Here is a 25,240-nt window from a genome sequence, read left to right on the forward strand (position 1 = left end):
TTCGGGTTTGGGAAATGTACTCTGTGTCACAGCTAAATACAAGATGGAACAGATTGTTTAGCATATGTAGTTAAGACATATTTAAAGGGACTGTTCAAGGCAAAGTGGCCAGTTAACACCTTTCCAGTCATAGAGGGGACGGGGGAGGAAGTGGGGAGGGGGGGTTAAGTGGGTTATAGATTGTTGTAGTAAACCATAAATCCAGTGTCTCTGTTCAGTCCATTATTTTTAGTATCTAGCAATGTTATGAATTTAAGCTCCCAGGCTTGTCTTTTGAAGGTGTTACGCAGGTTCCCCCAGTTTTTTTGTTTGCTTTTTGTTTTTGTTTTCCTTTCCCTCCTATGATTGGAGAGGTATTAATGGGTCACTTCACCTTGAATGGTCCCTTGGAGTGTTTGTTAACTGCTTATGCTAAAAAAAACAACAAGGAGTCCGGTGGCACCTTAAAGACTAACAGATAATCTGTTAGTCTTTAAGGTGCCACTGGACTCCTTGTTGTTTTTGTGGATACAGACTAACACGGCTACCCCCGATATTTGCTTATGCTAAACAATCTGTTCCACCTTGTATTTAGCTGCGAGACCAAGTCCATTTCCCAAACCTGAAGAAGAGCTCTGTATAAGCTTGAAAGCTTGCCTCTCTCACCAACAGGGGTTGGTCCAATAAAATATATTACCTCACCTATCTTCTGTCTCTAATATCCTGAGGCCAACACGCTACAACAACACTGCATAGATGTCATGATTGAATAGGAGAATGGAAGTGAGCTGGAGACCTTGGCTTCCTATATATATAAGCAAAGAAGTACTTAAATAGATAGATACAGTTCCAGTCCAAAAGGAAGAGGCTAAGGGTGGCCTGAGAAATCTGTAAAGTAATGTCAAATATTGTTTGGGAAGAGTGAGTGATTCGGAGGCAGGGACTAAATAGAAGTTTTCTTATAAATAGGGAGGTGGAAGTATGAAACAGAGCAACTAAAAACAAACCTGTATGATAGAAAGAACCCTTGTGAGTTTCTTTTGTGTGGCATAGGCCACCTGTAGAAGGTCTGTACTGTTGTGGAATGTGAGAGATCCTGCTTTGAGCAGTCCTGAACACATTATATGCCACTAGATGGCACTCTGGAGAACATTAACTCCGCTCACTCTGTCTCCAAGTTTCAAGCACTTTTTTCAGCTAAAGAATGCAGTCTGGATTGCAAATCAAGTGACAGTTTTTATGCTCTTTTCAGTCTTGTGTAATTTCCTATATTATATGTCAAGTAATATCCCCTTTTCCAAAGCACCCCAAACCAATAAGATGATTAATCACTTAGTCATTGATTACTTTAACTACCCTTTTACAACCAGTAGATAATATTCAGCAATGCCATGCAGGAAATCTCTCTTTAGCAATAATTATTAATATGGATACAGTTTTGTCACAGTAAAATTAAGCAAAATTCACAGAACAATCATGGGGGGGAGGGGGGAAAAGGACAAAATCAGGGTATGGTCCCAACAGGGCTGAAGATGAAGCCAGAGCCTCACTATGCACGGGGCTGACAGCCAGAGCTGAAAAAGTTATGGAAATCTGTTAAAGTCATGGAATTCGTGACCTCTGTGACCAAATTGTATCCTTAATTATGAACATCAGACTGGTTGTCTTTGGAAGTGTAAAATGGGCACTTGATGGTTGTGGGATGGGATGAGTGCAGTAATCTCCACCACTCTCAAATAATCCCCAGCAAGCAGATTTAAATTGCTGATGTGGCTGCAGAGACGGTTACTTGAATATTGAACCGAGAATGTTGTGGCTCTTTGGAGTTCAAATGCCTTCTCTGGTGCTGGTGAAAAGATGGGAAAAGGTGCTTTCTGCAAAATGCAAGCCTTACAGCTTTCACTCAGATTTTTCATGTAGTGAAATATTGAGGGGTGTATAGCTCAGTCTGTTTTGGGAGGCGCAGAGAAAGCCCATGTTTGGCTGACTGGATCCCTGCTTACCAGAAATAGGCAGTAAGCCATATGTAATTTCCTTTGTTTCTAAATTCTCATTGTGTGCACGTCACTATAATAACATGAAAGCTTAAGAGACCAGCTATTTAACCAGGTCCAGTATGTTTGCATTATCTCTTTCAGGGCCATCAATCCAGAACTATCTATTCTGGTATGGTCTCAAACAAAAACATACCCATCAGAAATGTGGCAAAGAGACTAAGGCTATGTCTACACTAGAAACCTTACAGCAGCACAGCTGTACCGCTGCAGCTGCGCCACTGTAAAGTCTCCCGTGTAACCACCCTAAGCTAACCGGAGAGAGCTCTCTGGTCGGCATAATTAAACCACCCCCAACGAGCGGCGGTAACTATATCAGCCGGAGAGCATCTCCTGTCAACTTAGCTCTGTCCACGTCAGTGCTTCTGTCAGTGTAACTTATGTTGGTCAGAGGTGTCTTTTTTCACACCCCTGAGCGACATAAGTTTTACTGACAAAAGTGCTAGTGTAGACATAGCCTAAATGCAGTTGTCTCTTCTTACTAGAGGAAAAGAATGCACTTATAGCTTTGCTAATGATCAGTGAGAAATTTCTCTCTTATTCACAGACAATCAGGATGGCTGGGATGGAAAACAGGAAAATGAGGAGCGGCTTCTTGGGAGCCAGGATGTCATGACCGAAAAAGATATGGAGTTGTTCCGAGATATTCAGGAGCAAGCGCTGCAGGTAAAGTCAAATTATTAGTGTCTGGGAAATCTTAAACCTGTGCTATAAATAAAAACATGGAGAAAAAGAACTCCTACTGCTGAATCAGTCTGTCAGAGCAGCTAATTGCCCCTTTCTGAGAGGATGTATAGTAATGGGTAGTTGATTCAAGGAGGATGAAAGCTGTGGCTGATTAGCTTCACAAACTGCAAAAAATTCATGAGAAGAGGTTTATGTTCTAAAATAATGTATGTTATAGTTATACTATTGTTTATCATGCACCTTTGACCATCTTACTTGTCCTCTGTCCAGTCACTAATGCACCCCCCCTGAGACTTATTCTAACATTCTAAGATCCAGCAATCATTTAAAAAAAACAACAACAATCACCTGCAAGGTAAATGTTCTCTTCCGCAAATAAGGAAGCCCTCCCTTCCACTCAAACACTCCCCCCCTCCCACCCCCCCAAAAAAAAGCAAACAACAAAACACCCACAGAAAACAAAACAAAAAAGCCTCTGCCTGAAGCCCAACATGGTCAGGATTCAGTTGTAGTCCAGTGACCACATTTTTGATAAAATCTGATATTTCAGATTTTGCAATGCAGGAATCTGAAATATTTTGGCATTGAAAAGGAGAGATCATCATAGCTTCTGGCTTTGGAAGATTTTGAGATATTGGACTTAAAAATCATTACATTTTTATTGTTGTATGTAGTGTAGGTGTAGCCATGTTGGTCTCAGGATATGAGAGAGACAAGGTGGATGAGATAATGTCTTTTATTGGACCGACTTTTGTTAGTGAGAGAGCCAAGCTTTCGTGCTTACACAGAGCTTCTGAAGAAAAGTTTGTGTGTAAGCTCAAAAGCTTGTTCTTCTCACCATCAGAAGTTGGTCCAATAAAAGATATTACCTCACCCACCTTGTCTCTCCAATTATATTTTTAGGTATTTTTGGTCAAACTGAGAAAGATCCCTTGCAGAGTGAGTGAGAGACTGATCTAAAAAAATATAAACAATGTCTGTTTTACTCTGTAAAACTATCTTTGTGTGGAATATCTGTGCACATTTTAGTAGTATTTTTTTCCTGCATGTCTCCTTAATCATTCTTTGCAAAGTTTCAGAGATCTGGGCCTAAGGAAATAGAAAATTTATACTTAAGTGCTTTGGGGGTTTGTATCTGTCTGGCACTGCCCTGCCCCATCTGATTAGTTCAGTACCTTTGTCCATATATGCTGTTTGTCTGTAACTGAATGTAGTGCAGTTATTCCTATAGCATCATTAGTAAGGCTATGTTTTAGTCATGGGTATTTTTAGTAAAAGTCATGGACAGGTCACGGGCAGTAAACAAAAATTCATAGCCCGTGACCTGTCCATGACTTGTACTATATACCCCTGACTAAATCTTGAGTACTCTCGGGGTGAGCGGCCCGGGGGTACTCTTATTGGGGGTGGGGTGGGTGGGGAGAAAGGAGGTTGGCAGGGACGGCAGGCTCCCTACCTGGCTCCGCACGGCTCCCTGGAAGTAGCGTCATGCCCCTCAGCTCCAAGGTGGAGGCGTGGCCAGGGGGCCTCAGCACATTGCCCCCACCCTGAGTGCCGGCTCCGCAGCTCCCATTGGCCGTGGTTCCTGGGAGTGCTGCGGGGATGGAACCTGCGGACGTAGGCAGCACACGGAGCCGCCTGGCTGCCCCTCTGCCTAGGAGCCGAGGGACATGTTGCCGCTTCCAGGGAGCCCCCCGAGGTAAGCGTCGTCTGGAGCCCTCATCCCCTCCTGTGCCCCAATCCACTGACCCAGCCCTGAGCCCCCTCCCACAGCCAAACTCCTGCTGCTGCTCGGGGAGCGTGGCCCAAGACTGCCCCAGCAGCGGCCAGTGCGTCTGGCCCAGGGTGATGATAGAATCATAGAACTGAAGGGCTGAAAGGGACCTTGAGAAGTCAACAAATCTAGCCCCTTGCGCTGAGGCAGGACCAAGTACACCTACACCATCCGTGCCAGGTGTTTGTCCAACTTGTTCTTAAAAACCCTCCAATGATGGGGATTCTGCAACCTTTTTTGGAAACCTGTTCCAGAGATTAACTATCCTTACAGTTAGAAAGTGTTGCCTAATATCTAACCTAAATCACCCTCGCTGCAGATTCAGCCCATTAGTTCTTGTCCTACCTTCAGTGGACATGGAGAACAATTGATCCCCACTCTCTTATAACAGCCCTTAACATACCCATAGACTGTTATCAGGTCCACCTCAGTCATCTTTTCTCAAGAATAAATATGGCTAATTTTTTTTAACCTTTCCTTATAGGTCAGGTTTTCTAAGCCTTTTATAGTTTTTGTTGCTCTCCTCTGGACTCTCTCCAGTTTGTCCATATCTTTCCTAAAGTGTGGTGCCTGGTATTGGACCCAGTACTCCAACTGAGGCCTCACCAGTGCCAAGTAGAGCAGGACAATTACCTCCTGTGTCTTATGTTTATTCCTGTTAATGCTTCCCAAAATATTAGCCTTTTTCACAACTACATCACATTAACTTATATTCACTGTAACCGCCTGATCCTTTTCAGTAGTACTGTCATGCCAGTTATTCCCCATTTTGTAGTTGTGCATATGATTTTTCCTTCCTTCAAAGTGAAGTACTTTGAACTTGTTTGTATTGAATTTCATCTTGTTGATTTCAGATCAATTCTCCAATTTGTCAAGGTTGTTTTGAATTCTAATCCTGTCTTTCAAACTGCTTGCAACCCCTCCCATCTTATCTGAAAATGTTATAAGCATACTCTCCATTCCATTATCCCACTAATTAATTAATTAGATTGAATAATATTGGACCCAGGACTTACCCTTGTGGTGGGACTCCACTAAATACGCCCTCCCAGTTTGACAATGAATAGTTGATAACTACTTTTTCAGTACAGTCTTTAAACCAGTTGTGTACCCACTTTCTAGTAATTTCATCTAGACTACATTTCCCTAGTTTACTTATGAAAATGTCATGTGGGACTGTGTCAAAAACCTTACTAAAATCAAGATGTATCACATCTACTGCTTTCCCCGCTATTCAGTGGGCCAGTAACCTTGTCAAAGAAGGAAATTAAGTTGATTTGACATGATTTGCTCTAGCCAAGTCCATGCTGGCTATTCCTTATAACCTTGGTATCCTCCAGGTGCTTACAAATTGATTGTTTAATAATTTGTTCCAGTAACTTTCCAGTTATCAAAGTTATGCTGACTGTTATATAATTCCCTGGGTCCTCTTTGTTCCCCTTTTTAAAGATATGTACTATGTTTGCCCGTCTCCCGTCCTCTTAGCCGTCATCCATCCTCCATGGATTCTTGAACAGTTCTAAAATTGCTTCAGCTAGTTCCTTAAGTATCCTATGATGAATTTTATCAGGCCTTACCAACTTGAATACATCTATCTTATCTAAATATTATTTAACCTGTTGTTTTCCTACTTTGGCTTTTATTCCTTCCCCCTGTTGTTAATATTGATTGTGTTAAGTATGTGGTCATCATTCACTTTTTTAGTGAAGACTGAAGCAAAATAGACAGTAAACACCTCAGCCTTCCTAATGTCATAGGTTATTAGCTCTCCTTCCTTGTTAAGCAGAGGATCTGTACTTTCCTTTGTCTTTCTCCTGCTCTTAATGTATTTAAAGAACCTCTTCGTATTGCCTTTTATCTCTCTTGTTTAGGTATAACTCATTTTGTGCTTTAATCTTTCTGATTTTCTCTCTACATACTTTTGCTATCCTTTTGTGCTCTTCCTTAGCAGTTCATCCATGTTTCCACTTTTTGTAGGATTCCTTTTTGATTTTCAGGTCATTAAAAAGCTCCTAATGGAGCCATATTGGCTTCTTACTATTCTTTCTAGTTTTCCTTTGCATGGGGTTAGTTTGTACTTGTGCTTTCAATATTGTCTCGTTGAGAAATTGCCAGCTCTCTGAACTCTGTTTTCCTATATAAAAATCGCATTAGCCTATATAAAATCACCATCTGGCTGGGGCCTCTGTGTTATTCTGTCCATTTTTATAGTTTTCACAGTCTTGAATGATCTGTTCCTTCTAAAATGACAAGTTTTGCTCTTTCCTTAAGTATAACTATCCTTATGCAGGTTGTTCCTCTTACTCCAGATATTTGGGCTTCTGTTTGTTTATCTTTTGTTATTCCATAGTAATTGGAATGAACCCAACCTAAATATAGTCACTACATACAAAGAGCGTTAATGAATAATGAGTTGTGATAAGTCTGCACTAAACCACAGCAGTGAGATAAACCAAACTAATATGAGAGCCATTAACCCTTCAGATCCCAGCACAAATGCAGCAGTACTGTACAGAATTGCTTGTTTCTGATACTATTACATGGGTGACTTTAAAAAACAAAACAAAAAATCCAACCCCATAATAAAGTGCCATAATGACTAGCTTTTTCAGTCAGAGAATTTTGGCTTAGAAAAGTAAATGAAAATCTGAAACTAATCTTCCAGGAGTTTGGACAGAAATTTAGTAAATAGATGCCATTGTCAAACAGTTGCTGGCCAGAAAAGGAACAAGTTTTGGAAAAACAAACTTCAGATGTAATGTATTTGATATTGCAAATAATCTGGTGAAGGCAAATGTAATTTTAAAGTGAAGTAGCTTGTGGATTGGTTTTGGCAGGGATTGGGTTAAACAGTGGTTGAGATGCAGTTGATGCGAGTGCCTGTGTAGAGCTGAGCTAAATGCTGCACCTGAGCAAACGGAAATGCACAAGCTGAATAAAGTAGCACAGGGAAGAGACTGAATCTGTAAGTGCGTGAGGCGGAAGTAGTGTAGGGGCAGACCGCAGCAAACCTGCGAGTTGTTCAGTACGTCTCTAGGTGGGAGCTTTCTCCTGACCACTGCAATGTGCAAGCAGCTGTACTGGAGCTGGGTCTCCACATTTACACTGGGCATTCATTTGGAGGAGAGGTTGATTGCTGATGCGAGGGCACAGACGCAGGAGACATTGCCACAGGTGCACATTACTCTTTGTTCTTCTTCCTTGAAATATGCCTGGTGATGCCTGGGATGATTGTGTTGGGACTGACTGCCAACTCTGCATTGTTGCTCTCAGGAGCAGTGAACGAGGAGTATGCAGTACTGTTCGACTAGACAAGAATAGAGATTCTTATCAGAATACAGTATTTGGAGATTCTTCACTGGATTTGAATAGATATAAAAAGCTCCCTACTCCTTTCTTCATAAATTAGCTTTTGTCAACAGGTGTAATTCTCACGTTGCATATATCCCATTCTGAAATGTGTTGGGTGATTGCACTTTCATTTCACCATGGGATCCAAATACTAGCCTAGCACTAGAGTTAGCTTTTAGCACCAAAGGTTGTTTTAATCCAGCTAGCGCAGGTTTTTTTGTCTTTCAGTAAAATCTTTTTACTGTCCACAGGAAGGTAAAGTCACTCCTTCATTTAGCTCCCTTTCTATTAGGGACAACCCCCCAGGGCTTTTCCTAAAAGGGAAGGGCCTATGGAATCAATAAGCTGAGGGGAAAAGGCATTTTTTCAGGTAGAGGAACTTTTGATCATACACAGATACCAAACTGTAATTTTTGAAATTTTTTTGGTCGACCTCTGAAAAAACTTAGACTTGGTAAGAATGGAAGGAACTATGAACCGAGTACCTCCATTACTGGTTAACCCATGTGGTGCTTTTAGATAAAACTCTAGGACAGAAGGCTTTTGCTCTTTTCTGTATCTTGAGGTATTTTGTTCAAATGTGTATGCCTAGGGGAGCTGAATGAATAATAATCTGAGCTTCCTTCCTTCTGCATTAGTCCTTAACAGATAGAGTTATACTAAATAGAAAAATCTGGATTTGGGATGGTAGCATCTCATGCCATAACCCAATTGCCAAGGATCTTTTTAGCTATTTCATTCTACTGGAAGACATTTATTTATAGGCATTTCACTGACACTCTTCACATTAATATCTGACAACCTACTGGTAAGAGGTCTCATTTATTAATAACTGTGCAGTCCAGGCTGAGACATGTGACAATGCAAAGTCACTGAAAACCTTTAGATTTTAACCATGTGAGTGTTGGAGCTTTTTGAAGTAATGTGGCCATGGACTGACAAGTTGAAAAAAAAATGGAGAGGGTGTGCAATTCCCGGATTCCAAGGCTTATATCCTGGAGAATGTTTGCCAGCAAACTCAGACAAGGAACTGTAAATAGGAGTTTGGGTAACATCCTAAACCAGTGACCACACCCTAAATAGAGATTTGTTTGCCACTGTTGTAACTCTCAGCAGTGCATGTGGTGTGTGTGGGTATACCTTATCACTGGATATATGTATGTGTATGTCCGAACACCATCACCAGTTATCTATTTCTCTGCTTAGATATTGCGGTGATGGGAACACAGAAGCACCTAGACTGAAAGAAGATTAGATTGAGTGATTTATAAGAGTGTTTGTTGTGTGCTGGCTATATCTGGGGCTGTGACCTGCAGCAAATGTGGGTAATATTAAATGCATCTGATTGGCATGAAGATGTTTGCTAGCCCTCCCGTCTCTGGATTGGGTGCCATACATAAAGAGTAAGTGGTATTGCTGCTGGCTTTAAAAGCGGATGTCAGCATCTTTCTGTTTCTCTATGGAGCCATGTAGAGGAAGACAGACTAGATGGATATAAACATATTTCTCCCCCCCTTCACCCCCCCATCACCACTGTATTCCTGAAACTGATGAGTATTTGATTTGCTAATGTACAAAAATATTTTTTCTTGAACAGAAAGTAGGGGTGACGGGGCCCCCTGATCCACAAGTCCGCTGCCCTTCGGTTATCGAGTTTGGGAAGTATGAAATCCACACCTGGTACTCCTCCCCATACCCACAGGAATACTCAAGGTACAGTGTGCAAACTCTTCACCGTCATTAGTGTTTACAAATTGTGTGATAGTTACTCTGGCAGGTGCAGAAATCCCAGGCTGGTGAACTGGAATTTTAGCATATAAAGAGTATTTAAATATATGTGGTTTATAATAAATAATGAAACGAGTGTCTTGGGGTCTGTTTAGGCCTAATCAAAAAATTGATAAATTCTCTCACATCCCTATGTACTGCAAGTATTAGAAATGCATTTGAAAGATATCATAAGATGGATATGCAGAGAGTTGAGATGCTGTGTTCCCAGGGGAGAGAGCACTCCCAAGCTAAGTGATCTGGCAATACATTGTTACTTAAACATGTAGATGACTGGAGAAGCTGGGTTTGAGGTCTCATCAGTTCTTTAGTTTTAGTTTTACATTACAATATAAACTGTTAAAGTTTGTGCTGAGATGAACTTTGAAATAATCTGATTTAGAGCTGCAAAATAGTATGTATATATTCTTGAAGGAGATGGGAAAAGAAATAAGCAGAAAAGTTGTTAAGAATAATTTGTTTAAAATTACACTGCATGAACTATAGCTAAATTATTTTTGCTTCTAGATATTTATTTACAGTTATCAGCATAATGCCTCACATTTATCAAACACAAATATGGTAAATCTCTCTGTTTCCTGACCTAGGAGACTACCATGTAGGAGACAGTAAAATTTATTTGGTCGCTTTTATATTGTTTTCTATTCGGTGAAAACTTTGCAAACTGTCTAAACCACAAGCTGTCCAACCTTCAGAAAAAAGTCAGTTCAGAATGTGGGCCAGCTTTAAATAAGACTGTAGAGGGGAAAGATTGAAACCACAAAACACCCTCTCTCACCCAGTCATGCGGCTCGGGGATCACTATAAAAAATCATTCTGACTCTTCCAAATGCTGAGGGATTAGTTAAAATAACTGTAATTAACACTGTCGCTGGAGAGAGTAATTGGAGTCAAGTCAATAATAGCAGGCTCACCATCGACCCCATCACAGTGAATGACTTGAATAGAGAAAAGCTTCATAGAAATTAGAGATTGAAAGGAAAGAAAATTACAAAGCCCTCATCTAGCACCCCCACCCACCTCCTGATGCTGAACTGTTCCTTACAGTACAGTATTTCTCCAGAGTTTTAGCTGACACACACAGTGAGACCTTCACCACTTCTATTGGATACTGTTTTATACTTTAGCAGAGCTCAGTACGTGGAACACTGAATAAATGTAAAATGTGTATTCAGTAGAATAAGGAAATGGGGTGGCTTGAGGTATATTTTATATTTTTGGCTGAAACAGATATTGGTAATGTTGTTTGGTTAGTGAGACTGCTTTTATCATTTTCTTTTCCCTCAAGTTCTGTATTAGCAGGACTGAGGAATTTAGTACTTTTGTTATAGTTAATAAGCAAAAGCATACAATGTATTTATAGATTTTGATTTTCTTTACCTTTACTTACAGGCTACCTAAATTGTACCTTTGTGAATTCTGTCTAAAGTATATGAAAAGTAGAACTATTCTCCAGCAGCACATGAAGAAATGTGGCTGGTTTCATCCTCCAGCCAATGAAATTTACAGAAAGAACAATATTTCAGTCTTTGAGGTAAGTTAGGAAAATGAGTGATAACTGCTGCTTTCCTGTGTCATTTAAAATGTGACACTGATGCCTTTACAACGTTCATATAGATCATGTGGGTTTCATATACCCTTAAAAATCTTGCCCTCTCTTTGTCCTTAAATCAGTCAGCTCTATAAAGAATGAAGAAGTGAATGATAGCCCTGAGTGTCATAGTGCTAAATTCATGGGTAGATCAGTAACCTCAAAATATGTTAAAAGCCATAAATGGGGTTTAATTTATCCTTCAAGCTGATATATTAATATAACAGAGTGATCAGTGCCCCCAAAGTGTACCCTACCACTTTGAGAATCATCTGAGCCACTATGCATTATCTGGAAATCCTTTCATTAATGTTTGAGGGTTAGAATAAATTGAGATATCCAACAGAATCATATAATTGTATGATGATAAGTGTAATGACTTCATTTGTTCTCTATTTCTGTAAGGTTGATGGCAATGTCAGTACCATTTACTGCCAGAACCTGTGCTTGCTGGCAAAACTCTTCCTGGACCATAAGACACTCTATTATGATGTGGAGCCATTTCTTTTTTATGTGCTGACACAGAATGATGTCAAGGGCTGCCACCTTGTAGGCTATTTCTCAAAAGTAAGTATTTTAGCATGGAGTAATTTTGGACTTGGACTTGGAGCTGGACCTGTTCTGAGTCAGTTTGAGATATAGTGTTGTCAAAGCATCTTTCGTTAGTTGTGGCAGTCCTGGCCTTAGACTGTGTATGAAGAATTCAGGGACATGTAGCAACTAATAAAACCAAATTTCCTCTTAATATTGTTGAACAGAGCATATCCTCAAAGGAACTAGTACAGCACTTAGCAGCTCAAAGGGAGAAGTTTTTAAATGACTTCCTATTCCCTTGATGGTGATAGGTAGAACGGCTTGTGAAGTAAACATTGTTACCCACATAAAGCTATCTAAGCTCTTCCTCAGCAGATAAAGTCTTTTCTTGGTCTGCAATTTGAACCTCATTTCAAACCTTTTATTTTGTATGCTGGGAATGCGGAGACTCCACTGATGCTGAAAATGTCTTAGTGTTCCCCATATAGAAGCCAAGCATAGGAAGCCAAACATAAGATTTCAAATAGCTACATTTTCAAATCTCTTTGTCCCAGCAGTAGTTGTTTTGCTTGCAATCCTAGCCATCAGAGCAACAAAGCAAAAACCAAACAGAAAAACCCCAGTGGCTGTAATCAATGGTCATCTTTCAACTTCTAGACCAGCACACGATGACTTGGATTTTGATTTCAGTTACAGTGGTGTGAATCTTGGGTTGGTTTAGATTTACACCAATGTTACTTGGATATTAGAATCTATCTCAATGTGTTTAGCACCTCCATTTTGGTGCTTTTGAGTGACTGGTGGGGACTTAAATTCCTACACTGACCGTCACTTTTATCTTTGTTTCTAAGCTGAAGAAAGTAGCAGATGTCACTGTCTCAGTCTTTTCACCCTCTTGGGGTGGTTGTTTCAGTAGTAATGACAATGACTTGGTACTGTTCCATCTTAACTCATTGGGGACTATGCTTTGCTGATGCGCATTGCTGTCCCCAAGGAGCTGTGACTGGGGCTTTCATTCTTAGCCTTTAGCTCAGGATTAATTACTAGCTCACACACCGCAGCTTCTTTTCTATCTCACTAAACCATTGTTTTTCAAGTTTCTTTCTCTTTTCTCTATCAGGAGAAGCACTGCCAACAGAAGTACAATGTTTCCTGTATAATGATTCTTCCCCAGTACCAGCGTAAGGGCTATGGCAGATTCCTCATTGACTTCAGTAAGGATCACTTTCACATTCATATTTTTTTCATCTTTTCATATTTGTTTGGCCTTTCATATTTTTAGACGGGACTAGACGGGGCAGATGTACAGGTATCCAGGAACTTTCTTGGGTGAAATACCTTCTCCAGAATTAGCTCTGTTCTGAGAGCACAAAAAAAACATTCAGACTTCTGGGCTCTGCTCTTTAAACTGGTGGAAAGCTAAATGCTGAAAACAAATACATCATTCTCCCTTTGATTCCCATGTTTACCACATAAGTGCCTTATGCCAAAAGCTGTAGAGATGCTCAGTGGAGAGTTTCTGGCAAAAGCTTACCCTACTTTAGTAGTTCTTTCTGAAATAAAGTAAACCCTAAAACTACATTGCTTGTTGAAACTGTCAGCAGCTAAACTAAGTGACTTATAGTTTCTCAAGCAGATGCTAATAATAGTTTGTTTATTTTATCTTTTGATTTAGAGTAATCAAAACCACCTATACACAGGCTCTGAGCATTCTGTCAATTATATAAAATTATGAACTCAAAACATATTTCATTCAGCTCCTCTTACTGACCAGCGGCTCTAAATACAAACAATAACATCCCATTACATTGGTCAGTTCCTCAGTCTCCACTGTCAGCTTGTCTGCTCTTACCAGCACAAAGATACTGGTATAATTATACCACTCTAGTTCTACTGAGGTAACTCCCTGTATGGCCACTCTTATTCTAGAATTAGTGTCCACACAGGTTGTTATAGTGGTACAACTATACTGGAATAGTTCTGCCAATAAATTTCCCTGGGTAGACCAGTCCTAACTCTCTTCAAGGACCAGGTGAAACACATGGGCCATACAAAATGCCCTGAAAGTCAACAAATCTGGGTTATTTCAGACTAGGAGTGGGAGCCCCTGGCTCTGGTAGGGAATGACTTGTCTGCCAGCCACTGCCTTTGTTATATCTAGCATCCTCGCCTCCTCTGATCACAACTATGGCAGTATATCACAGGAAGATAGGCAGTTTTAGGCCCATTAGAGCTCTCTAGGTCAGTACCAGAATATGAGACGCTCAGGGCTCTAACTGAAGTTTCCCAACATAATATTTTTAAGAAAAATTTTGGATTTTTTTTTAGTTCAGCCAAGTGGTGGAAATACGTGCTTCCCCTTGAAATCCCCAGTCATCATTTTAATCAAGTTTTGTGCCTGAATATTCAATTTTACAAGCACAAAAATATTTGGGTGTGCTCTGAGGAGAAGGTTGCTATTGTTTTAGGCTGAAGTCAGTTATGAAATATTTCTTTTCCCTCTTGTCTTTCATTAATGATTAAAAACAATAGAGTAACAGTTCACTGTTTTGTAATTGCTATATTAGTGTACTCTAAAATAAATTTGAAAAGGATATTTAGAAGGCTTTCTGCACTTTAACTGCATGCTCAATATCCAGAGACCAGTTCCAAGGCACTTTCTCATTATATTCTTCTTGACCTGAAGAAGAGTTCAGTGTAAGCTCAAAAGCTTGTCTCTCTCACCAACAGAAGTTAGTCCAATAAAAGATATCTCACCCATCTTGTCTCTCTAGGTTCAAAATAGGCAGATTGTGCCATCTAGTGGTAATAGCTTATAAATAAATATACGGAGATATACCTATCTCATAGAACTGGAAGGGACCCTGAAAGGTCATCAAGACCAGCCCCCTGCCTTCACTAACAGGACCAAGTACTGATTTTGCCCCAGATCCCTAAGTGGCTCCCTCAAGGATTGAACTCACAACCCTGGGTTTAGCAGGCCAGTGCGCAAACCACTGAACTGTCCCTCCCCCCATAATCTGTAATCAAAGCAGGATGCAGTTTATAAATCTCTGAATGCACTATAGAATAATGGAGGTTAGAGATGGAAAAGATCTGACAGAGTATTCGGTGTCTCCTGTAGATGCAGGATATAGTCTTGGTTTTCAAACACTTTCCATCCCTTTTTTGGAAGAATGCCACTGTACAAACTTCAGTATAATGTTGGCATTGGGATAGGATGTAATAGTTGGTATCTACGTATGCCAGTATTTGTGAGAAGTTGCTTTGTGTTTCCTTAGGCTATCTGCTATCAAAGCGTGAGGGCCAAGCAGGGTCCCCAGAGAAGCCATTGTCTGATCTGGGCCGTCTCTCATACATGGCTTATTGGAAAAGTGTAATATTGGAGTGCCTTTATCATCAAAACGACAAGCAAATCAGCATCAAAAAGTTAAGCAAACTCACTGGAATCTGCCCTCAAGACATCACTTCCACTCTGCATCACCTGCGAATGCTTGACTTCCGCAAGGACCAGTGAGTATAGCAATCCCACTGGTTCCCAGCTGGGATCCAGATACAGCTGTATAGAGTTGTGGGAGGGATCACATTCATAGACTTGGGTGGTGTAACATCTCTCCTGCTCCCCAGGGGCCAGCTCTGACTGCTCAGACAGCATTAACAGGAGAGATCACACAGTAATATGCCAATAATCTGGCTGAATGTTGAGAAGGGCAAATATATAATCTGAATATCAAAGCCAAGTAAAATACCATCAGCTCTTACACAATAGCAGTGATGTGTTTTGTTGTTTTTTTTTTTTACTTTTCCTATTTCTTTGGGGAGGTGGTATGGTACGGTGTCATTCAAAATCACATGAGCAAAGGTACTCTTTGTCCCGCAACAAAGGTCTTGTTTACATTATAAAAGTGACCAGGTCAGCTGCTCAGGTTATAACACTCATGTCCCCGAACACAGTTAAAGCATATTTTTGTAGTTGGGACTTAACCTTTTGACTGTGTTGTTGTGTAACATTAAGTCTTTGATATGTACCCTAAGTAATGAGTGTCTCTCTCTCACCCTTTCCTTCCCTTCATTTTAGGCTGCCTCTCCCCCAGTTTATATACACCCAATCCCACAGTCTTAAAACCCTCATCTAAGAACATAAGAATGGCCATACTGGGTCAGACCAATGGTCCATTTAGCCCAGTATCCTGTCTTGCAACAGTGGCCAGGGTCAGATGCTTTTAGAGGTAATGAACAGAAAATGGCAATTATCAAGTGATCCATCTAGTCATCCAGTTCCAACTTCTGGCAGTCAGAGGCTTTGGGACACCCAGAGCATGGAGTTGCATCCCTGACCATCTTGGCTAATAGCCATTGATGCACCTATCTTCCATAAACTTATCTAATTTTTTTTTTAATCCAGTTATATTTTTAGCCTTCACAACATCCCCTGGCAACAAGTTCCATAGGTTGACTGTGCATTGTGTGATGTGCATCCTTTTCTTTGTTTTAAACCTGCTGACTATTAATTTCATTGGATGACCCCTGGTTCTTGTGTTAAGTGAAGGAATAAATAGCACTTCCTTATTCACTTTTTCCTCACATTCATGATTTTACAGACCTCTATCATATCTTAGCTCAGTTGTCTCTTTTCTAAGATTAACAGTCCAAGTCATTTTAGTCTCTCCTCCTATGGATGCTGTTCTGTACTCCTAATCATTGTTGCCCTTCTCTTTACTTTTTTCCAATTATAATATATATTTTTTGAGATGGGGCAACAAGAACTGCAAGCAGCATTCAAGGTGTGGGCATACCATGGATTTATATAGTATCATATGATATTTTGTGTCTTATTATCTATCCCTTTCCTAATGGTTCCTAACATTTTGTTAGCTTTTCTTTCTGTCGCTGCACATTGAGCAGATGTTTTCAGAGGACTATCCACGATGACTCCAAGATCTGTTTCCTGAGTGGAAACAGCTAACTTAGACCCCCATAATTTTGTGTGTATAGTTGGGATTATGTTTTCCAATGTGCATTCCTTTGTACTTATCACCATTGAATTTCACCTGCCATTTTGTTGTCTGGTCACCCAGTTTTGTGAAATCCCTTTGTAACTCTTTGCAGTCAGCTTTGGACTTGACTATTTTAAGTAATTTTGTATCATCTGCAAACTTTGCCACCTCACTATTTACCCCTAAAATCAAATGAGGTTGTAATGTTCAACTTGCAGTTTGCTCTGTAGCTAACAATATCATTGTTACCAGTGGCAAGGAATGGAAAGACATTAGTGCTGTCTCTCTAAAGCAGCTGCTTTGAACATGTGGCCCAATTAGCACATAGCTGCAGCCCAACTCAAGTGTGTGCTAAAGGCTCCGGGCTGCCCTGCTGTGCAGCGGGGTCCATGTTCCGTGCTGCCCTGCCTCAGGGCGAGCTCTGGGCAGCCCTACTGCGGGACGGGCTCCAGGCAATCCTGCCGTGGGGTGGGCTCTGGGGTCCAGGCAGCCAAGTGCCCCATGCAGCAGGGTCTGGGGTCAGGGTCCCTGCCGCATGACCAGCTCTCTGCCCACTCTGTGGAGGGGTCTCTGAGCATAGGGGGTTAGGTGGGCGGGGGAGTTAGCTGGGGGGCCCTGTGGTTCTCAGCCTGCAGCCCAGCTAATACTTTGTGGGCCACATATGTGGCCCACAATGATAAATAAATTGAGAACCACTGCTCTAAAGACTGAAGATGCCCTCCCTCCCAGTCTTAGGATATCTCAGATGATAAAATATTGTCCTGTCAGACTGTCCTCTGTTACCTTTCCTTCCTGAATCCTGACATGATGGGCATCGATTGAGGGTACAGAGTCCTTCTATCATATCTTGCTTTGCGTCGGTTTCTCTCTGTCTGTGTCTACAGCGTGCACCACATGTATGGCAGACTGAGGGATTTTTCTCTATTCCCAGATTTGTTATTGTTCGTCGGGAGAAACTTATCCAGGATCATATGGCAAAGCTCCAGGTGAATCTCCGGCCTGTAGATGTAGATCCAGAATGTCTGCGTTGGACACCTGTTATAGTTTCCAACACTGTTGTCTCTGAGGATGAAGAGGAAGAGACTGAGGAAGGAGAAAATGAAGAGCAGCACCAGAAGGAAAGAGAGGTCAGTGTAAGAGTGAATCTGTTCTCTTTATGTAGACCATAGCCATTTGAGTCCTACTCAGTCAGCTCTTGTACCTCCCCAGACAATACAGGTGTTTTGTTTCAAGTCTAGAAGTTTAAATAGGAAGCTATGGGGTTTTATTTAATGGTAGAAGACATCAGAATTTTGGTTAGGTTGCTTGTCTATTTTCAGATCAGAAAAGTGAAATCCAAAGGGGGCATAGTCTGGAGGGAAGTAGCACCCATCCTGGTGCAGTGTGGTTGGAAATTACAAAGGGACTGCTGTCACTAAACAATTACTATTTTTTTTTTTTAACCTACAGAAATGCCCAGACCAAACCCTGTAAAAATGGAACCAAGGTTGTTGTAATTTAGAAATTTTCCTATGGATTTTTTTTTCCTTAAATAATATTTGGTTTTTGAAAAACATTAGAGAACCTAGATATATTCAAAGTTAAGTTTACACTTAAAAATGCAGAAGACATTAGCCAGTATGAAAATACACAGTGAAGAGCACCAAACCAGTGTAACTCTGTCCTTGTATCATTGCCCACAAAGCAATGGGAAACTAGGAGGCCATCATATCCTCAAGCAGTGCACTTTGTCGCGTCAGTAACAGCACTGAGGAGTGACCCAAATAGATTACCTTACTCTTGTTGACAAGCTGATTGCACGCTGCTATAGCATTTAAACTATGAAATGCACTTGACTCTATATTGCTATAGAAAATTACTTCTGTTGTCTTTGATCATATACCATAGCTGGAAAAAGGGCTTTTAAATCCCACTTCCTCCAAGGTTTAACAGATACTGGGCTTTGGTGTAAGATTATTATATTTTCATTCCAGCAAGTATCAGTAAACTAATGGCCACTGGTGGTAGAAATAAGCTGTCAGGCAGCTTGTGGGAGAACATTATCAAACTGGGATTTTGGAACCCCTTTGAGAGCTATCCATTTACCATTCTGCAGCTCCCAGGAGTCATCCCTGGTACCTTGTTCTGAGTCCTTCAGTTTCCAGGACGTCGCCTTGTCTTGTCAAGAGCTTTTTTAGGGTGGGGTTCAGGATGGAAACATAATTTAAATAAAATATGTGAAATTTATTTGTTTTTATTTAATTCAGGTGGTAAAATCTGTATTGTGGGAGAAGAAGGAGCAAGAGCCTTATTCTCCTACAGAGAGTGAAAAAAAGCCAAACGTAATTCCAGACAATTCTGCACGGCCAAATAAACAAGTTCTTCCCCTGGATAGTCTTCCTGCAAACAGCCAGACATCACGGAGAGGCCGATGGAGCCGAAAAGGCAAAAAGCTGCAGGAGCCCTTTAGTGAGAAGGAACAAAAACTGCTCATGGAGGAAAAGTCAGCAGTCCCCAGTGGACGATGTAGTGAATGCGAGGAGAAGTCAGCAGCCTCGCGGGGGCGATGTGGTGAATGCGAGGAGAAGTCGGCAGTCTCCCAGGGGCGATGTGGAGAATGTGAGGAGAAATCTCCAGCCGCACGGGGGCGCTATGGTGAAGATGAGGAAAAGTCTGCAGTCCCTCAGGGACAGTATAGCAAAGCTGAAAAGTCATCAGCCCCCCGGAGGCGATACAGCGAAGGCATGGAAATGTGGAGGGGGCAGCTAAAGAACAGCACCGAGCCCCTGAAATGCAGATTCACAGAGGAGTGTGACAGATTACCCCGGCGCTATAGTGATGGGGATAGGACTCTCCTGAGGTGCTTTAGTGAGAGTAGCGAAGAGGAGGAGGATGAGCCTGTGAGTCCTCGTTCAAACTCTCCACCTGTTCTCACCAAGCCAACATTAAAACGAAAGGTACGTGCTTCTTGTGCTCCTTCATCTCTGGCTGCATGCTGCAGTACGTGTTCTCCCTGGATTGGTACCATCTTGGGGTCCATTGCTGAAGAGACTTGGTTTAAAGCTACACAAGTTACAATATAGCATCTGATCTGCATCTTTTCAAAGAATCTGAGAGACTGTCCTTGTTTCTCGAATGTGTAGAGAAGGCAATGTGTGGAGAACACTTTTGCTAATTCTTTTAGTAGACACCATCTATTGTATCAGGAAGTTACGCTTTCCCATGTTCCCCTAAGCTTTTTATTTTTAACGCCCTTCTGTTATAAAATACATCTATGTCATGTCATATACAATGCAATAAACATGGAAATAGCATTAATTGGAAAAGAAGCTTCACAAAACAACGTTAACTAATCAGCAAGTTTAAAATAAATTGCAATGTGAGGGCTTCACCATGCCTGACTTTGGAAATATGAATTCTATAAACATGACCAAGAAAACCTTGTGTTTAGTGGCAGGATGCTGCAAACAAAAAGTAGAAATCATCTTTTCTGCATGATCTGTGTAGTTGGTTTTAATTCACATACACATATGCTGAAATGATGTTAGTTAGCTGTGATCCTGTTGGACAGTAAACCTGCCGAACAGTTAAATAGCAGGTCATGGATGGATTGTTGATCCTCAGCTCTTACAAACAGTTTCTGTTCTGTTACACTGGTGTAAATCTAGTTAACTTCATAGAAGTGTGGCCGAATGAATAAAACACTGGACAGGAACTCAGAATAGCTGGGTTCTAGCCTCATCTCTGCTACTAGCCTATAGGGTAAGCTTGGGCAACTAAGTCACTGCTCTGTGCCTCAGTTTCCCCATCTGTAAAATGGTGATAATGACTCTGATCTCTTTTGCAAAGTGCTTTGAGATCTACTGACAAAATTGCTATACAAGAGCAGGGCAGTAGTAGTAGTAGTATTCCTCTGTATTTTCATCTGAATCACTGAGGGCAGAATCTGGGCCATGGTTTCAGTAGTGTCTAGATCAGGGGTAGGCAACCTATGGCACGCGTGCCGAAGGCAGCACATGAGCTGATTTTCAGTGGCACTCACACTGCCCGGTCCTGGCCACCAGTCTGGGGGGCTCTGCATTTTAATTTAATTTTAAATGAAGCTTCTTAAACATTTAAAAACCTTATTTACTTTACATACAACAATAGTTTAGTTACATATTATAGACTTATAGAAAGAGACCTTCTAAAAACGTTAAAATGTATTACTGGCACGCGAAACCTTACATTAGAGTGAATAAATGAAGACTCGGCACACCACTTCTGAAAGGTTGCCGACCCCTGGTCTAGATTCTGGAGGGGAGGCTATCCTGAGCCCACGCGGACTGTTGAGTTCAGAAGTTTGTTTTTTCCATTTTTCAGTGGTTTATTTTTGCTGTATGTGATCAAATGCCTTTTTTCCCCCCTCCACCCAGAAACCAATTCTCCATCGGAAGAGGCGAGTCCGTAAGCGCAAGCACCACAACAGCAGTGTTGTCACTGAAACAATCTCTGAGACCACAGAGGTACTGGATGAACCTTTTGAGGACTCGGACTCTGAGAGACCAATGCCCCGATTAGAGCCTACCTTTGAGATCGAGGAGGAAGAGGAAGAGGATGAGAGTGAACTGTTCACCCGGGGCTACTTTCGCCACTTACCCCCCCAGGATACCCTCAGGCGCAGACCCTCCTCTAAGAGGAAGTCCAAAGATGAAGAGGAGTCTGATGACACTAACGGTATGTTTCATGAGCAAACTGTGAATTGGCACCTTGATATAGTTAAGGGTGTTGAGTGAGTGATAGCCTTAATCCCTCAGGAAGTGGTATACACTGCCCTGTAATTTCCAGACAAAATATCTAACTAGGCACAGATTACCAATCAAACCAACCTCTGATATTTATAACTCATATGAAAAATGTATTTTTATATTTAAATATCATCTCAGCATGTGAAGAGATAACAGGTCATCTTCATATTTCATCTGTTCCACTTCCTTAGTGAAGGAAATATATGTGGCTGCAGTAATGGTTACGCAAAGGTGTCTCTTAGAGAAATAAAAGCAAAGCAAATCCCAGCGACCTCTTACTCAGCATCCCCTTACAGTGACTAAATATTGGGTATACTTGCCCTCCATTTCTCATCCTTCCCCAAAGTGCTCTGGTCCTAAACCTTTAATACAGACAAGAAAAATAAATTTGGTCTGAACTGTGGCATTTAGTGTGCTGTAACACTATAGACGTAGCATCTCTCATTCAAGTATTTCACTAATAACCTAATTCACAGTTGTTAAATGCTCCATTATTGCCTAATACATTGCATGTACCCTGTGGGAGCTCTTTGATTGCCTACATTGTATGAGGGCAAACAGCCAAATAAAAATAAAGGACCATAAGAAAAAGATGTTTGCTGTTCTCATCCCACCTTCAGTGATTCTTACTGGAACTTCCTAAGTAATTCATAGTACTCAACTGGCCTCTCATTAGCAGAGGAGAATCATCCCTAAAAGTACTTAAATGCTGAAGAGGTAATGATGCAATTCTGTCTATCTTTGCTATTTATATAGCACCAATCACCATTGTGTTCCTATGGTGTTAATTCCCACTTACATTAAAATTAAATGTTAATGTAACATGGATTGGGCAGAAAGAATAACAAAATGTCATAACATGCAATAATTAAGATTGAAAAAAATAACTTGAGCATGTTTCACATCACATATGTTTTAGGGAATTCATTTTACAGCTTGAACATTGTTTTGTGATGGTAGAAATTAGAGATGAGAAAAGATCTATCCGGTCCATTTTAAGCTATGAGACTTCCAGTACTTTCCCTGGGAAACTATTATATAAACTAATACATCACATTTCCAGGTTTTCCCTGATGTTTGACCTATATTTTTCTTCTCTTAATTTTATCACGTCTCCTAGTTATGGAAAATTTAAGTTCTTCTTAGAGCGGTTGCTCATGTCCATTCCATGTTAGGGGTGTGTGCTCACCACATGCACTGGTGCAAGAAGTTTTTCCCTCAGTGGTATCTGTAGGGGACCGGCTCTGGCGCCTTCTGGAGTGGTGCGCATATGCGCCGGTACAAGGTATGCCACTGGCTCCCCCCTCCCTCAGCTCTTTCTTACCACCAGTGATGGTGCTGGAGGGTCTCCTTGCTTTGGGAAGTGTTTTTTTTCCCTATCACTCATTGTGTAAATAATTCTTAGATAAGTAGTTTTCATTCTTCTCTTAATAGTTAGCTAAATAATACTGTAAATAAGTTAGATAATCCCCTAAGGGACTTAGCTCAGGGATGTGGCATGCCCCGGTCTCCGGGCTTCAAGCCTTGTGATCACCGCAAAAAGCCGATGCTGGTCAATGACCCTCATCAAAGCTGCTTGATGCGTTTGGGGGAAACTCACATTACTGAAAAGTGTCGCATCAGCAAAAGTTTCAAGCCAAGAACTAAAATGGAGTGGAACATAAGACTAGGAGCGCTCCTCATGGAGTTGACCCTTGCACTGGTCTCTGAGCCACCAAGATTGGACTCCTCACCAAGCACCATGGCATCCGTGCGAAGTGCGCTGCCAGCGCCGGTCCCCAGTACCTGCTAAAAAGCAGAGAAAGCACCCCAGGAGAGGGCGCTCCTCGACATCCCGTACTGGGAAGGGAAAGTCCGGAGAAGAGCATAGGCCCATGCGGGATAGCACATCTCCGAAGCTCAGCCAGGCACCTGCATAGCTGGCTAGGCTATCCAGCCTTCCTAGGGACCCACCAGCCACCCCAGGTAGTGGCAGAGGTCCCCGCCACCAGGAGATTCCATCCAGGCCAGAAGCCTTTCAGGCTGCAAAAGACATCATGTCTTTGCTGGTGCCACCAATGCCCCGTCAAGACATCGTCATCTCCAGAGGGAAGCTGGCACTGAGACCTGGCCAACGGTCTCCATCAGCATAGCATCATTCCCTGGCACCACGGCAGTTGGCGTCGAAGCAGCGATTCCCGGGGACACACTTCCAACCTGCCCATAACAACCGGAGCGCCTGGCACCATTTGCCAGACTATTGGCATTGGTCCCCCGAGGTGTGGCATCACTCGCTGAACAGTCAACGCAGAGCCGAAGCATGCCACTGGTCCCCGGGATCATGGCACCGCTCCTTCCCACTCCTCAGGGCAATGGAGATCATCAGGACCACAACGCCAATCCCCAGAACCACGTGAATGGTCCCTGGAGCTGAGACGCAGATTGCCAGACTTTCTGCACCAATCTCCGGAGTAGAGACTTTGTTCTCTGTTGCCCGATTGTCGATCGCCAGACTCCTGGTGTCGTTCCCAGAGCACAAGGCGTCAATCGCTAGTGTACCGTTGCCGATCCACCGAGCTCTGCCACCGGTCCCTGGACAGGCAGCACTGGGACCCTGAGCCCCAGAACTTCTCCCCCAGCCGCAGATGCCGGGATGGTAGGCGTGGAGGGGACATGGACATGGTGTCAGTGCTGCCCGGTCCCCAAGGAAAGAACTTTCTTCCTCAGGCTCGGAAGCTGAGGAGATGGCAAGTTCCTCAAGCCAGGCACACCCAGCCATATCTGGGAGGGGTTCCAACAGAGCTACCAGCTGGTGCATGGCCCCAGGGCCAGTGGCCTACCTCATGGCACTTTTAGAACCCATGGCATTGTGGGGGAGGAACAGCTCAGTGGTTTGACATTGGCCTGCTAAACCCACGGTTGTGAGTTCAATCCTTGAGGGGGCCATTTAGGGATGGGAGGGATGGAATCTGTCAGGGACAGTACTTGGTCCTGCTAGTGAAGGCAGGGGACTGGACTCAATGACCTTTCAAGGTCCCTTCCAGTTCTGTGAGATAGGAATATCTCCATATATTTATTTGTTTAAACCCAGATGCACCGTTCAGTGTCGGGGGCATCAGAGAGGAGGTCCGTGGCAGTCTCCCACCACCCTCCGGACTCAGAGGAAGGGTCTGAGCAAGGTGCCCAGGAGCATCCTCTGACCTTGGTGGAGGCCACCCATGCAGTGCGGGGGACGCTGAGCCAGCCCCTCCTCCCACCGTCGCTCGACAAGGCAGTGGTGGGACCGTCCCAAACAGTGCCACAGGACAATGCCAAGGCACACCAGGAGCTGCTAAAGCAGGTGGCCGCAAACCTGGAATGGGAAGCAGAGGAGCAGGCAGAACCCTCTGATACTTTATTTGACATTTTGGCCCCGGTGGCCCTGTCTAGGGTGGCATTCCCAATCCACGAAGGAGTGGTAAAGCTGGTAAAAGCTTTATGGCAGACCCTGTCCTCTCTCCCGCCTATCTCCAAACGGGCAGAGAGGAAGTATTATGTCCTTGCGAAGGGCTTTGAGTATTTATATTTATATTTATATTCCCACCCGGCTCCGAACTCTCTAATGGTCTTTGCGGCCAACGAGAGAGAGAGGCAGGGACAACCTGGGACAACTCCCAAAAACAAAGACGGCAAGAGGCTAGACTTATTTGGCAGAAAAGTTTATTCATCTGCCAGCCTCCAATTACGAGTGGCAAACCATC

General features: G+C 42.4%; 1 protein-coding gene across 1 annotated transcript in view; it reads left to right on the plus strand.

The window, feature by feature from the left end:
* Positions 1–25,240, plus strand: part of KAT6A (lysine acetyltransferase 6A) — a 78,037-nt gene that overhangs the window by 41,540 nt on the left and 11,257 nt on the right. Inside the window, exons 9-17 of the mRNA XM_054017502.1 lie at positions 2,581–2,699; positions 9,443–9,558; positions 11,026–11,167; positions 11,630–11,791; positions 12,879–12,972; positions 15,040–15,271; positions 17,687–17,882; positions 19,002–19,691; positions 21,150–21,450. Of these exons, the coding sequence (XP_053873477.1) occupies positions 2,581–2,699; positions 9,443–9,558; positions 11,026–11,167; positions 11,630–11,791; positions 12,879–12,972; positions 15,040–15,271; positions 17,687–17,882; positions 19,002–19,691; positions 21,150–21,450 (2,052 nt within the window). The remainder of the gene's footprint in view (positions 1–2,580; positions 2,700–9,442; positions 9,559–11,025; positions 11,168–11,629; positions 11,792–12,878; positions 12,973–15,039; positions 15,272–17,686; positions 17,883–19,001; positions 19,692–21,149; positions 21,451–25,240) is intronic.

The sequence above is a fragment of the Malaclemys terrapin genome, chromosome 2 (assembly GCF_027887155.1).
Source record: "Malaclemys terrapin pileata isolate rMalTer1 chromosome 2, rMalTer1.hap1, whole genome shotgun sequence".
Lineage (NCBI taxonomy): Eukaryota > Metazoa > Chordata > Testudines > Emydidae > Malaclemys > Malaclemys terrapin.